Genomic DNA, 15,938 nt, shown 5'->3' with positions numbered 1-15,938 from the left:
CCAAATTTAACAGAAACCAGGAATAAAATTCCTAGTGCCATGCTCCAACTACTAGACCACACACCTGCTAGGTTCAGGTTTGAGTATTAACTACCAAGTAATACTCAAACTAATGACTTCATCAATTTGAAAGTCATTAACAACTCAGGAAAGGTTACTGATCTTCATCGCAACAGGAAACATCAGAGAGCGATGTAACAGTTCTGCAAATTTTTTCCCACAATACCACTCATAGTTTTGTCAGGAGAATTCAAGCACAAAGTGCTTCCTCCCACCTTTATATGCTCACCTCTTGGTACTCCCCTAAGGGAGTCAGGTACTGAAGAATTAGCCTCTGCTCTATGGCGGGAGTCAAAGGGTAAAGTGTATAATTAGTGCCAATCACCCACGGGGACATTTCAGACCAGCTGCTGTTGGACAGTTCAACAAACATCCGCTCTGGTTCTGAAGCAGAGAAGCCCAGCTTTTGCTTGGCCTTCCGGAAGCCATCTCTTTCATGCTGTTTCCCTGATTTGCTTTTTCTCAGTCCCCCATCATCTAGCTTTGTAGCAGAGTTTACTCTGCTACTGGTCTTGTGACTTGAATCAAGATGAAAGGAGATCTCCATATCACCAGAAACTTCCTCTTGCTCTCCATCTACTGCCATCTCCCCATAATCCATATCCACAGCCTCTTCATCTAGAGGCAGCAGAGGATCTGATGGCACTTTCCGAGGACTGGGACGCTTGTTTTCTTGTTTTGTAGTCATTTCAGTAACCTGTAACTCTCGTAGCCGTCGAAGCACCAAAGCCACCTGTTTCAGAAAAGAAGCATGCATGAGAACACACTTCTTGCTTTGATCATGCAACTCACATCGGCCGTACTTTTTGTTCTTATCATACAGTAAACTCCACAGCACAAAGTGTCAAATATGCTGTGGTGTACATTTGCCCAGAGAAATAATGATTTTAAAGTTAATAAGAAAACTCCAATACTTTTTGCTACAGCTACTTTCATTCTAAAAATATCAGCACCCAGTCTCCTGAATGAGAAAGAAGTGGCTTGAAAGCCATTAAAAGCAGATGAGCTATACTGGTGCTAACAGAACCACATACTAGCTTGCACCATCCTCCATCTCTGCCTAGTGTAGAATAAAGGCAACATTCCCTTTCAAAGCAGCAGCTTTGATAAATTGCAGTTCCACAAAACCTAAGGTCACGCTTTTACTTTTAAGGGCCTTATCTGTGCAAGAATTAGAATTCACCCTATGCTTCGACACACTGTACACCATCCTGGGAGACAAATTTCCCTATTTTACCTTCTTCTGAAAGTCATCTCCATTGCTGATAAACATCATACAGAATCAACACTAAACTGGTTAAAGTTTTAGAACAGAAGTGAATGCAATTTCCTATTAAGTTGTCCCCATGTTGATTTACCTTTTATTTTAAAATCCCCGTCTGGTACATAAATCACGATATGCGACAGTTACAGATATAAAGCTGCTGAAAGTTTTTCTTTAAGGAAGCTATGAATATGAGTCCCATTTAAAAGTACAGTATTTGCCTTCTTAGGTTGCCACTGGCATTTTTTAACATAACTGGTATAACAGAACAATCAGGCCACATGCCCCAGCCTCAGCAAATGCATAAAAAAAAAAAAAAAAACGGTAAAAGGTATCTGCCCTCTAAAAAAGGAAAGTGATCAAGAGATCATTACCAATTGTGAGTTCTCGTCCCTGTAATTTGCAGCAATATCTTGGTTTTCCATAGCTCCTCCTAACAGCCCCGTTGCATATGTCCTTAGCGGCTGATCAGCCTCTCGCGCCCACTTAAAGAGATTTTCAACTATGCCTTCCTAGAATGAAGAAAATAAGAAAGCAATTCCAACAGTTATATTTCATGTTTAACTTCTCAGTCGCAGTGAAAGCATCTGTTGGTAACAATTCTCCCTAATGATCAGGCTAGATTTCCTACCAATCATGTGATGAATCAAAAATACCTGGAACCAAAAAAAAAATAAATCTAACATTTTAAGCTACAGAAAACTACTCCCAGGCAACAGATATTTGGAATCAGGATTTGCACACCTGCAAAAATCTTCTGAAGTGGCCAGTTGACCTACTGCCTAGGAAGTAGCAAAACACTATAGATATAAATTGATTATTTGAAACAAACAAGCCCAAAGCTCCTGTCAGTTTCACTAATATAAATCTCCAGCAATTTAGCAGATTTCAAAGAAGCCGTGTCGAACTTACACCAAGTAGAATGGAATTTAGCTAAATTTCCTGTATTTCACTAAAAGCTTACTAGGGCTAAATTGAAAAGTCACTTAAATAAGCAAGCTACCTGGTGCCAGAGGAACTCTTTACATTAATGACTGCTCACCAACCAAAAGAACAATTCTCAACATAGTCAGAAATCCATAATGTTTGGAGAAGAGAAATGCATGCAAGTATACCAATCTGTACATGTGAAAATCTTAATGTTAAATATGTTTAACATTTTTAATAGTAACAAAATCAACAGTGCTTGAACACAGCCTACCAGGCAACTTTTCTTAAAAATGCTGGATAAGAGTTAACTAAAAATTACAAGTCAATTAAAAGGACAATGGTTTAGAAAGAAAGCCTCAACTTTTTCCTCTAAATCACTACTGGATTTTGAAACATCATACAACAACACATCATCATCATGACAGGAATCTTGCACATAATTTGAATCATAGGTACAACACAATAAAAGATCAGTTAAAAGTAATAATGAACAGACATATATTTCAATGAGAACTCGCAGCTTACAGATTTTTAAAGAGTTGCCTGTTATATATTTAAAGAAAATTGCATTATTATTTAAATGCTCTTATGTCATTAAAATATAAAAAAATCGATGAGATGTGAAATACCTTGGCCGCTAGAGGGAGTCTTTCTGGCAACAACAGTGCCCTCTCCCTACGGATTTGCGAGCTGTCCTAAAGCCTCCTCACTACAGGAACCCAACAGGCCCTAACAGAGCTCTAGATATTCGCAAGTCAAAAAGTAAACAAGTCCTTAAGTGCAAAACTTAACTTAAAAATTTAATTTCAATTTACAGAGAGATTTAGTCTCTGAGAAAAGCTATATCCTCCACAAATAGGGAACTATTCTTTTGCTTTTAATTTTTTGGGATCAAAGTGTCACAGCCATAGCCTGTGGACAGATCACAAAGATCTCAAATTAAATTCAGTCCTTCACAAAGGGAGCACATTATTCTTTCCTTTTATCATGCTTTAGAGTTCACATCCATATTTCCAATAGTAAAGAAATTTATTTAGAACTTTATATAAAGCACTACCTGATCTCCAAACTTCAGAAAAACATTACATGAACTTTTACAGATGAAGAAACTGTAGCTCAGGAGTGAAATCAACTTTCTCCTCACTTTCAGCTCTCTGTGCATTCCTTCAGAAAACCACACTTGTCAACATACAGAAGTCTGATTCAGCTGTCCATCACAGTTCCAGATAATCCCCAGAAAGCATGTGGATTTTAGACTGCTTAGTTAAAGTATGACTTGCTTATCACTCAGCTCTAATAATGCTATCAACTCTGCTCTCGCTGGGGATTACTAGGCAAGACTCCTACAGCAAGTCTTCATGTTCTATACGGCTTGCTCCATTCACAGGCCTATAAAATAACAATTCAAATTATGACATTTCCCAAAACATTACATTAAGTTCCAGCTCCTCTGAATCAGTCCCATTATACCTTAAAAGCTGCAAAATACCTAAGATTTTATCAGCTGAACAAGCCAAGATCAAAAAGCCCCAAACCATTAGTAAGATTGAATAGATTGTCTCCCACAGACAGGATTTCAAGATGGCTTTTTAATGGTTTCTTCTATGGCAAGAACTGTTGGAGTACATAGTACACCAAGCTTAAAAACCAAGCCTTAGTACAGATGATACCTTTTCCTGAAAGACAACAGCTGTTTCCAGTCCCGGCATGATATCCAGAAGAAGTCGGCAGGCAGCAGTGTTTAATGGAGGTTCTCTGCTTGTCATCACATAAGCATTCACTAGCTAGAGAAGATCAGGAACAGTATTGGTTTGAAATTCAACTCTGACCAAAACCAGTGCAGCAAAAGCCTTACAACTCCCACAGCAGCAAAACAATAAAGTAAGAAATGTCAGTATGTAAGCCCTGGATCTCAAGATGACTAGCCTTTAACTCACTCCCTCCAGTGCCTCAGAAATTGAAATTACTTCTCATAGAAACAGAATTCCCCTCTGATCTGCTGTTCACTGACTAAATATCTATCTTGAACTGATATGTAAAGACAAATGCCTAAAAAAAATTGCAGTTCAGTAACAGTGTAAACATGAAAGGCAATAGCTAAAAAAATTAACATAAAAGATGCCATTAAAAATGTGCAATTTATGTTTGCTTATCGCTTGCTGTTTAAGACAGAAAGCTACATGCAAGCAATGTCAGAATCCTTACAGCGATGTGTACTGATACAGGTGCTTTCAAGGACATGAGGGTAACAAAAATTCTAGCTATTAACTCATGTTAGAGTATAGCAATGCAAGAGGAAAGCCAGACTCTTGCCTCCTAATTCTCTGCCTGAGGCTTCTAGAGCTGACATACTCCTCTGCTCCTACAGGCAGTCCAGTATTTCCAAGTATTCAGAGACAAGGCATTGGAATTAGTGGTATTTCGATTACAGGAATTAATGATGCTTTTAAACATGTATTAGAGGAGCTACATTTTCTTTGAAGAGACTGATAAACCTTGAGAAGAACTAATTCAATTGTTACTACACATATTCCAGCACTCCTGAACAGCTCATGAACTCCCCTCTCCTTGAGTCACTTTAACAGTGGCAAATGAGTTGCGCTTAAACCTGTTTTAAAAACCACTGCTATGGAAGAGATAGTCCCCACACCAGTAAAATAAATATTAAACAAATACTGAGGTCAACCAGCACAGAGTAAACAAAAACCATAAGAAGGTGTCAGGAATTGACAGATACAGTTCTCAGAGCAAACCTACCGCATTCATGAAATCATCATTCTTGAAAAGTATCCTCAGTAAGTGACCAAGCATGCACTCTGGGTCCGCTCGACCTGTGGGAGAAACAGGAAGACTTACCTACCTACCTCAAGATGTCAAGATTAATACTGAACTGCTATCTTCAAATTGATTGTGGAATACTTTAGTTAGCAGGACCTTTCTCGGAAGGAAAATTACAGAAGAAATCATACGACTTATTCACTGACTTAACATTTTTTCTAGTAGGCATTACCTCCCTAGAATGCCTACTAGTCAAAGCACAACATATTTTAGTGGTCCAATAGTATTGAACCATAGACAGTGAAGATGCAGATGCCAGGCAACTGTTCCAGTAACTTGGAAATAAGTCATCTCCAAAAGAAAAGAAAAAAAAAAATCTAAGGATAACAAGATAAAAAGCATCAGTGGCCGTATGTAACTATTCTAAAGCACTGCACTTACTTAACAGCAAATTCAAGATAATCTGAATCTGTCTTCTCTGCCCATCTAACACCTACTACTTTACATTAACTACAGCTTGTTAACATGATCATACCCTTATGACATAAATCAGCCTCTGAAGTCTACCCAGGGCCTCAAAATCTTGCAGCAAACATCAAAACTGCCAGATATCAGCACTACAGAGCACAATTACCGAGTGTAAGAGATCAGACCTTGATCAGCAGTAGGCACATTCAGGCTAAAAAATGCTTAGTCTTAAATATGAATTACGAGGTATCTATTGTGACAGAGTTGGTGCTGCCAAAACCATTCAGGACATCTTACCTGGGTGTCGGTCATCAAATGGGTCTGGATCCCCTTTGCGGTACTCTTCAGTCTCTTTCTCAATCAGCTCGGACATTCTGCAGAAGGAATGACATCAAATGAGCAGAATTCACACTCGGTCTTCTCCTAGTGCACAGCTCCTCACAACAGCCTATCTGTCAAAGAACTATAAAACAGCTCATCAATTCAACTGAAGGTTGTTTTGAAGCTATGCCTTCCCCTAAGCTGAAAAGCAGCCTCAGCAGACACAAGAAATCCTATGCTCTAATTCATTTAGAATGAGCGGTAAGGGAATGAATTATTATTTTTATTGAAACAAAATGAAGAAGAAAGAGATTATCTCATGGTCAGGCAATAAATAATTCCGTAGTCACCCACTGTGTTTCTCCATGAAGTGATACCACAGAAATATATGGAGTTTGAAGTGAAATAAAGAGCAGTATTCAAAAAAAAATCAGCAAATTAAATCTTATTTCCTTGGTATAAAACCTCATTCCCTCCCTTCTACTGAGGTCTAGAGTAGGGTGCAGAATCTATGTGCAGCACAGCATTTTAAAACAAGGTTGTAATACCTCAGGGTAGCTATCTAGGCAGAGTTTATTATAGGGGAGGGAAAATTGCTGGAAGGCTGCAGTAATCCCTGGAAAAATATTTGTCTTTTGCAGGGGATTTCCCTTACAGAATGCCACTGACTTCTGCTCCATTCCTGTTACTTTCCAGAAAATATCCTGTGTTCCCAGGGACAATTAGAGGCAAAACCATACTTAGTCCTGCCTCTGAACTATGCTGACTTGCCAGTATGACAGAGAATAATGTTATGAAGCCTGCCCAGATTGTAGGTACAGAAAATTAGCTCATCAGGAATGAGCAGAGAACTTTCCTGCTTGTCTCTGACGTGACAATTACCTTTCAGCAAACTGTTTATCCTGTGGGGTTCTAATATTTACTTTTAGTAAGCCTGAATGTGAAGAGATGCAAATTGTGTCCCTTGCAGGTGGCACAGCTTGAGCTCTCACGAATTTCTGGCAAAAGCAAGTTACTTAAATACTCCACTGCCAGCTCTTCATTTTTTTCCATGAGAACTAATAGCTTAAGGGGTGCCTGCTGACAGACAACTGGGACAAATGGGGAGTTGAGAAGCTGCACCCTAGACTTGTCAGGTCTTTTTAGGTGATAATCAGCATTTTGATTATGTGCCAAAAAGGACAGACAAGCAGCATGGAAAGTGAGCATAACATTCTCATCAGTCCATCCTGTTTAGGTAGGCAGCCAAACAGCATGCCAGCTGAAGCTGCCAAGTGGTTTCAGGGACAACAACATTATCACAGCTTAGATTAAACAGGCACGTGAATCACCAATTATGGTTTTTTTGAGACAATTAATCACAATTGTTTGACCAAAATAAAAAAGCACTGCCTCTTTAAAATTTACTTTCAAAAAGAAAAAAAAAAACAAGCTTGCTTACAATACCCTTCTTTTAACTAAGGCATACAAAGGTGGCTTGTGAAGTGACTTGGATGAATGTATCTAGATCAACAGCTTTGTCAATTCTCAGTTGAAGCAACAGGAGAGTCAAGTAACTAACAAAGCTCATTCCTGCCTTGTAACATAGGCATGTGGTACACAGGGCTTTAACAAAACCAATCCACAGAAACACTGAACTTCTATTCAGGTTTTGAGATTTCCTTCATTCACTTGGCATTATACTGGTTCTTTAGCCACTTCAGAGTTTGCAGACAAGATCTAGGTTTTAGGGTAGGGGTTCCTTCCCCTCACCTCTGACTAATTTTTTTTTCTCTTTACAACTGTCTTTGCAATCATCTTTGGAAAGTTAGTCAGATCCTCATTTTTACTTGCCACAAACTGAGCTCAACTTGGAGGTGGGGAAGAAAGGGGCAGTGGTATACGTAAAAGTATGTCAACTTTGCAAGATTCCCAGTGATCTAGATGGCATAATATAAAGCCATCCTAATATTGCTTCGTGACATCGTTTGGCATTAATGACCAGCCTGAGCCTTTACAACAGATTGCAACAGTGTAAGATGCTTACACTTGGTTTGTGGAGATGAAGTGTGATGTTATGCTGCCGATTTATTCCCTTTATGAAAGAGGCTCTTGGGATGCAGTGAAGGATCTGACTCCCAGGATTTGCCAGAATGGTTGAACATGACTTGCATCCAGACTATGAGCTAATGCTCTTGCAGGATCATTTCAACTATAATATTTTTGAAAACCGTATATATTTAACATCTGTTGTTTGCTGACACGCTTTCCAAGCAATTTCTTCAATTCATACCTTCTGACACTCCAGAGTTCGTAAATCCAGAAAACTAGCTTATTTGGAAGTGACAATTCAGCCATGGCCTATAAGCCACACTGTTGCTGTTCTTGTCCTATTACTGTTGAAACACTCACTACTGCACTTGCACATGGGCTGCCTCAGCATCACATTTAACAGTTCCCCATCCACACAGGGAAGTTTTCTTCCATTTAGCTCAGAAGGCGGAAGGAAGTAGAAAAAAAACGTCACTCACCAACAAGCGTGACCACAGCCTTAAGTCTAAAACAGTATGCAAGGACATTACTCTGCCTCAGGACATCAGCTAATACAAGCACCAGTTGGTGAGGATTCCTAGGCATCTCTTCCAGCAAATTCTTTTAAACCTATGCTGTATCTAAAACTCTCTACTCCAAACAGACATACGGCTTTCATTGATACCTGAAGCACTGCAAATCCAATTTCTGCCAGAGCCAGTAGATCACCTTGCTATCTGTCTTAAATAAATCTGTATTATCTCCACTAAAGCCAAAATACCCAAGCTTTCACCATCCATAACCACTCTGCCTGCTGCACAGAAACCTTGGAGAATGAAAAGAGAGTTTATCAGACTTGTCTGGGCATAAATAACGTAGGGAATTCAAGGAGCTGAGGGGGAGCAAGAAGTGCCAGACTGCTATAAACACAAGAAAAGACATGTTTAATTCAAGTGTCTTTAAATTTCTTAGAATATAGTAAATTTCTGCTGTTTAAGCCTGTAAGAAAAAGCCTTGAAATAGCACATATGTTTCCTTCAAGACACAAATCAGACAATACACAAAGATACACCAAAACATGTCTCATGATTTGCAAGAGACCTACTCATTTTCAAGTGTTTAAGATTGGCTTTCTGCTGCTCATCTCCCTCTTCTGTGCTGCTATTTTTAAAATGTAGTAAGAACAGCAAAAAAAGTTGTGCCCACTAGGCAAGGCATGGCATGGATCTGTGCAAAGAAGCTCCACCAGATTCCTGTTACTTCCACCCAGTGCCAGCTCAGAATCTGTGCACTGACTTGTCTGACCCAACAACGCAGAGCAGTGCAGTACAGAAACCTGGATTGCTCTTAATGTACAAGTGCGGTAAGTCCTTCTGCATACACTAGGCAGGCCACAGGTCTGCCAGCAGAGGCACAAGGAGGAATTGGGTGGAATTTCTGTGAATCTCCTGTCAAAGCAAGAGTAATACCAGTTTAGCCAAGAGAGGCCTGGCTTGGGAAACCACAAATGCAATTGATAATTCAAATGTTTCTCTTGTAATAGAGGATGTCTTATAATTAATGGTGTTACTAGTACCTACACATCTAAAAATAATTTGTTGGTCCAGGGAATATCTTTCTCACCCATACAATACAATGCCAGTCAATCAACATCCAGATTAAAAAAAAATTAATCAAGTTTTAAAATTTCACTTTAAACATGCCCTATGAGCTTCAATAAAATCTTCTCAATACAATCCACTTGATTCATCCAAAGAGTCACTCTCATCCTTTCATTTAATCTGACCAATGTTACTACAATCACAAACCCCACACTGCCACTCTCATGGAACAACATTCTCTTAGCTTTTGACCTTGATCAATATTTTACAAGCTTCAGGTGAAGATACTAAAGGTATGTCAACTATTTAATGATTCCCCTGACTTCTATTATTTCAGAGAATTAAATTCATGTTTTAGAGACAGTCTGTGTAAGATCTTTGCAATATAAATTTCTTACCAAAAATTGTGTGTATTTAAATACCACACTTACAGTTCAACTTCCAGACCAAGAAAATGAATTACCAACAGGTAATCAGGTACGTAAAAACCTCAAGAAAAACATGGTAACAACTGCTGTCAAGTAATCTCAGATATTCGGATTTAGGAATTTATTTAACAGATCTTACCTGGTGAGAATAGGGACCATGTCTTGCCCGCTGCCATGTTCTTTCTCCCATTGCTCAAGCAAAGCAGTGAGCTCAGCCTTGGAGTCCACATGCCCAGATCCTGAAGTCATGGCTTAGCCTAAAGGAGAGGTAACAAGCCGGGGGGGGGGGGGGGGGGGGGGGGGGAGAGCACAAAAATGAGCAGGAAATCCCACACAATTTTGCTATATTAATTGAAATAATCTAAATCAAAGGTTACAAGTCATTTGGAAGGGGCAAGTAAATACTCAGCGACAAGGAGTGAGAAAGAGAAGATTAAGTGACATAATACTGCTGAACTTCACTTTCAACGTTGGAAGTCTCTTTCTGGTCCTTTGCCTGAAGAATAAAGAACATGCGTACACTTGGAACACAAGTCTTAACTGGTGTATGACAACCCTGACCATGATGAGAAGTATGTACACCTAACCACAAGTGTGTTCAGCACTGAAGTTTTTTAAAACTCTACCTCAATTCCATGAGCAGACTTGAGTTAGTCCTTTGCTGTTGCTCAGGGATTTACTCAAGAAACAACAAAGCTAGGGCAGCAAGATTATGATCAGTGTCATTATTCCAGTTTAACACCCTCCAGACAGCAGTGAAAGTGCCAAGAATCATATTAGCTTCACACTGCCAAGGAGGTAGAAGGCAGCTGCACTGAGCCGCTGTGGGCAGTGGAAGGAGCACCAGAAAGGTGGTAGTTGGGAAACAGAGCAGCTTGCCACATCACTACTTGTTCAAGGTTTCCAAGAACAGCCAGTGGCTCTAGTAAGAGGGAAGAATGATCACAGGAGGGAGCACTGGAGCAATTACCTCAGGTTTATCAGCCTCTACCTGCAAGCAGCTGACAGAAGATTTATCCTCCCATCCTCAAAAGTGAGATCCCCCTACAGTACTGAGTGACTTGTTAATGTACCATTTAATGAAGGGAACTATCACTCTAGATTCTGTCTAAGCCTCTAAATTTCCAGGTGCCAATTTTTGTCAGCCTGATAAAAATCTACTAGAAATATTAATAGACAAAACTAGAGCAAAATCTGTCTCAAAACACTGCCATGCCCTTAGTTTCCAGACTGTGATTGCTGTGAAGAGTTGTAACTTCTGGAGGAAGGAACACCAAATCCTAATGTATAAATTGACCTTGTATTGGAGATGGGGGGGGGCAGAAATCAAAGCAAAAGAAATTCCTTCCCATCCAAAACCACACAAAAATTTCCAGCATTTCATTAGCCATAACATGGCCAACATCCATCTGCCATGAGATTAAATAGCCATTTGTCCTAACTGACCCAGAGAAAGAACTTTCCAAAGCAATGTTACATACAGGTATGTTTAAGACGGTGACATACACATCAGCTCCTGAAATACATGCTCAGGAATCAGTCAAATGACAGACTATAAAGGGAGCCATAGGTCAACATGGATTACATAAGCATTTATAGCCCAAGTTCATTCTGAAAAACATCGCCATGTTTAACTGAGTGTTGGATACCTCTAATTGGTTTAAAACCTTTTCTCACTCGGAATGGGTAAACAACCCTACAGATCTACCTCCTGTCTCATAGGTGCTTCTGAATTTAATATATTATGACTGGTTAGTTAAAGAGGAGACAAGAAATGAAGATCACCTGGCTGAAGATGAAACTGGCAGAAACTGCACAAAAATCATCACCCAAAGACCACAGAAAAATAAACCTAAGACTACAAGACACCCAGTCCGAAGAACACCATTTTGATAAGTACTATATGAAGTGAGCATATGCTAACAAAAAACCTACCTAAGCATAAAGATAGATGATGTTTTCTAAATGACAAGTAATTATGATTTTATCTAGAACATTCATTATTCATTCATCACAGAACTAGACTGGGAAATTTGATGCAAATGTGTAAATCGCTTTGGAAAAAACAGGCAACAAAACCATAATGAGATTGTACACATACACCGCCCGAAACACCTCTGAAAAGGAAAACTATTCCAAGCTCATAAAGCTCCATTCTCTTTTTCATTAACTGAACAACACTTGCCAGCAGCACTTCTGAGCTTTTAAATATCACAGATAAACATTCAGGCAAATCTACTCTGAGCCTCAGAATGCAAGTGCTGTAACGGTATCTGCATTCAACCATTTCAGACATCTCCACCTTCATTTTATACCCAAGGGATACAGAAAAAAGTTCAATGTGACCCCAGAGCTTCTATAAGGCCTGTACAGGCTCTCCTGCAATCCGAAGAATAGTTTACTTCCCCTAACAACCCTGAATTATTCCAGCTAAAAAATAAGAAAAGTCCAGCAATACCTGCAACAGGTCAACAAAATTCAAGTCAGGAAGATGACAGGAACTGCTCACGTTGCCCTCTGGGACATCCAGTGCTACACCATAACCAAGTGACAATAGAAAAATCCCAGCTGTCCCTAAAACCTGGAGTATTACCTCACCTAAAGTACGTTATGGGTCTAAATAACTGGTGCTGACACAACTATTTTCCTGAAATAAAGTTAAAACATAAAAATGCCACCCTTTCTATAGGTACACAGCAATGAAAGGAAATGTCTCGCCAAGGCATCTCATCTATTCCGAAGGCTTATCCCTCCCAACCTATTCAAATAAATTTGACTATTCTAGATGGCACTGCAAAGAGCAGCAGCAACAACAAAAATTACCTCAGAAGCATCTACTGCCACAGTTCTCATATTAATGCGTGTTAGCGTTAAAATATATATGGACCGAACACTATGGCAGGTGAATGACTTTTTAAATACAAGCACCAAAGCAATTCCTACTGTGCTTACTTTTTTCAAGAATTCCATCTTAAATCAAAGTGAAGAACTCTGCAGAAAGGACTAGATCATAAGCGGTATGAACTAAACTCTAACTGTCAGAACTATACCCAGGCTGTTGGAGAAGGTGGCCTGTGAAAGCAACTCTGACTTTCACTACTTCCCCTTGGACAAGCTGGTGAACAAATTGAATCTTAAATTGCTCTCCAGGAACTAGAAGAACAGGGAGCAGCTAACTCATTATAGATTTAAATCGGGGGGGGGGGGGGTTAATTTTTTTTTAATAAGTTTTGAAAATCATGGCCTACTACAGATTTCAATGAGAACATCTAATAAGCTAAGGAATGGAATTTTTTTTTTCCAAACACCACTATTGTCAAAATATCATATTTAGAATCAATAGAACTGATATTAACATAACATAAATCCTTTGATTAAGTACTTTGACTTTGAAAGACAAATACTTACAACCTTAACTATCACTCACTGTGAAGACTCCCACTGAAAATCCACATATGCATGTTTCAGCACACAGTGGTGCACACAGTATTGCTTTAATATTAAACACTACTTAGTATTCCAATATCATAGCAAAGGTTTTGTAAGCATTTTACTCTTCTGAACTGAGATGTAAAAATCTGACAGAAAAGGGAAACCCAGAGAAGTATTCAGACACAGATACCTAAAAGTACTCACATGTTTTTGAAATCTCAGACACCTTAGCGCTTGAGTCACCTTAGCCAGACACCTCTGAACAACAAAGAAATACAAGTCCCGCTGACCTCTAACTGCAAACCTTGACAAGCACATGGTACAGTTCAAGCAGTTCAGCTTCACCCTTTTGCTCCTCAACATATTTGAGCATCACGCCGACTGCAACACTACTACAGGTCATTCACTTATTGATTTTGTGTTGTGCTCATGAAAAGGATTATGAGGTTCTAAATGCACTGACTTCAATACAGATATGCATTTTAAAGTATGAAACCTCTTAGATGAAAACAAATCTATTCATAAAATCTGAAAACCAACAATTTGGTTACTTGGGAAACAAGCGCAAAATCCATACCTTAGCAATTTAAATGGAAAATGAAAGAGCCACATAACAAAAACAGAAATCATACCTTGAGGGAGGGGGCGGGGGGAATAATCGATTTTAATCAACTATATAGAAAGACTGCACATTTAAATTCATATGTGGACAAAAATTAGAAGAGGATTTGTACATTCACATATGTAGAGCTAACTGAAATTCTAATAACTACACTTTGACCTAGCTTAAATAACCAAGTTTCATATTGCTCCTAAATATGGTTCTAAGCATGGCTGAGGACACAATGTAGATGAAAAGTCTAATGTAATAATATAACACCATAAGGGAAAATTAAGAACTCCTGAGTTGGAATCTAGTTAACTATGTAGCAAGCTGAGCAGTATATCTCTATGTTCTTCCATATTTATGTTTAACATGAAGAATTCCTTACTTTAAAAAAAAAAAAAACAACAAACCTCCCTCTCATCACAATTATTCTTTCAATGGATGAGATACCAGACAGCTATTTGCCTAAACCTGTTGAGTCTGAAATAACCACGCCAGAGTTAATGCTGAAGCATAATGAACTGTCAACACTGAGGTTCACTTGTGGAACAAAGTATGCCACAAACTAACAAAATCTTCACAATCTACAGAGAATAAAACCATGGTTTGGTATCATACATGCATGAAGCTCCAAGGGAAGTCCTCGTTTGTTCAGCTTCCCATTTCAACCCCTAACAGGACTCTAATTTGGCTGTTACTACATACAGAACATGTTCCTAATGTTGCTTTAAATCTTTGTTTGAAAATTCATCGGTTTTTACGGTCAGAACACTTTTAAGGCCACGGAAACCCACAAAGTTATTTAGTTTCCTGGAATTTCTGCTTTTGCAAAACAAACCTGTAACTACGTGCTGATCTGCCAGGTCAAGCACAAAAAACAGGAACAAGCTTCTGCTGTCTACAAAGGCAGGCAAGAAAACAAGGCTCCGTTTCAACATCAATTCCTCTTTACGCGGCTGGAACGAACACCACGAGGACGCTACCTCCCCAGCGGAGCGCCGAGGGAAGCGTGCCGCTAATGACAGCTCTTACCGGCTCTAACACGGCGGGCAGCACGCCCCCAGCCTGCAGCCGCCCGCCGCCGCGCGCCAGCAGACCGTTCGCCGGGACGCAACGGGAGGAACGGCCGGCGCCGCCCGTTCGAACCGAAGGTTTAAAGGTTAGCGAAGGGGGGTGGGGGGGAACCCCCAAGCCGGAGAGCCTCTCTTCCCCAGCAGGCCCGGCGGAAGCCCGCGCAGAGCGGCGCCTCCGCCAGGCCGCGGCGCGGGAGGGAGGGACGGAGGGGGCGGGCCGGCCGGCGGAGGACCGGGGCGGGCGGGGCCGGCGCGGCGCGGCGCAGGCCCGCCCCCCCCGCCGGGAGGCTGACAGGCCGCGGGGGGGGGAACCCACGGGACGAGGCGCAGCGCCCCGCCGGGCCCCCGCCCCGCTGACGCTTCGGAGGGCGCCCCCTGGCGCGGGGGCGGGGCGCGCAGGCCAACCCACCCCCCCCCTCCTCCTCCCCAACCGGCGGCTCCTTCACGGCCTGAGGCGACCCCCCTCCCCCTGCCCGGCGCGGAGGCCGCGGCCGCCAACCGGCCCGGCCCGGCCCGGCCCGGCGGAAGCGCGGCGGCGGCGCGGCCCCCCCCAGTCCCGTCCCCCCCCCCCGCCCGGCGGCCCGTACCTGCCCGATGCCCCGCTGAGTCGCCGCCGCCGCTGCCCCCCCCGGCCCCTGCGCTCGGCCCCGCACACCCCGCGGCGGCCGCGATTGCTATGGCGGGCACACACTTTGCGCGTCACCACGCTTAGGGGTCGCGTCACGGAGCGCGAGGCGGCGTTGCGAGCCGCGGGGAGGGAGGCGGCAAGGGGCCTCGCGCTCGGCCTCCCGGGAAACGGAGTTCGCGCGGGGCGAGCCCGCTGCGCGTGCGCGCGCGCCTGCCCCCTCCCCCGGGGGCGCCGCGCCGCGGAGGAGTCTGGGAGTTGTAGTTCCCGGCGGGGGCCGCCATTGCGCCGCCGCCAGCGCAGCCCAAAGCACGGCGGCTGCGGCGGCTCGTAGGCGAAGG

General features: G+C 41.8%; 1 protein-coding gene across 10 annotated transcripts in view; it reads right to left on the bottom strand.

The window, feature by feature from the left end:
- Positions 1 to 15,685, bottom strand: part of DCAF1 (DDB1 and CUL4 associated factor 1) — a 54,500-nt gene extending 38,815 nt beyond the window's left edge. For 9 of the 10 annotated variants that reach the window (XR_008233374.1, XR_008233375.1, XR_008233372.1 and 6 more), the window contains exons 1-7: positions 15,560 to 15,685; positions 10,000 to 10,117; positions 5,798 to 5,874; positions 5,012 to 5,085; positions 3,925 to 4,038; positions 1,699 to 1,836; positions 290 to 793 (exon numbers count right to left, since the gene is read on the bottom strand). Coding sequence is in view for 5 of the 10 variants with exons in the window: in XM_052776037.1 (XP_052631997.1) it covers positions 290 to 793; positions 1,699 to 1,836; positions 3,925 to 4,038; positions 5,012 to 5,085; positions 5,798 to 5,874; positions 10,000 to 10,109 (1,017 nt within the window). In the remaining 5 variants the exon portion in view is untranslated. Of the gene's footprint in view, positions 1 to 289; positions 794 to 1,698; positions 1,837 to 3,924; positions 4,039 to 5,011; positions 5,086 to 5,797; positions 5,875 to 9,999; positions 10,118 to 14,737; positions 14,963 to 15,559 lie in introns of those variants that run through there. The other variant, XM_052776035.1, reaches the window with a different exon arrangement.
- Positions 15,686 to 15,938: the final 253 nt, after the last annotated feature.

This window comes from Harpia harpyja, chromosome Z, assembly GCF_026419915.1.
Source record: "Harpia harpyja isolate bHarHar1 chromosome Z, bHarHar1 primary haplotype, whole genome shotgun sequence".
Taxonomy (NCBI): Eukaryota; Metazoa; Chordata; class Aves; order Accipitriformes; family Accipitridae; genus Harpia; species Harpia harpyja.
The sequence above is the reverse complement of the archived record's forward strand: the minus strand, read 5'-3'. Positions and strand labels throughout refer to the sequence as shown.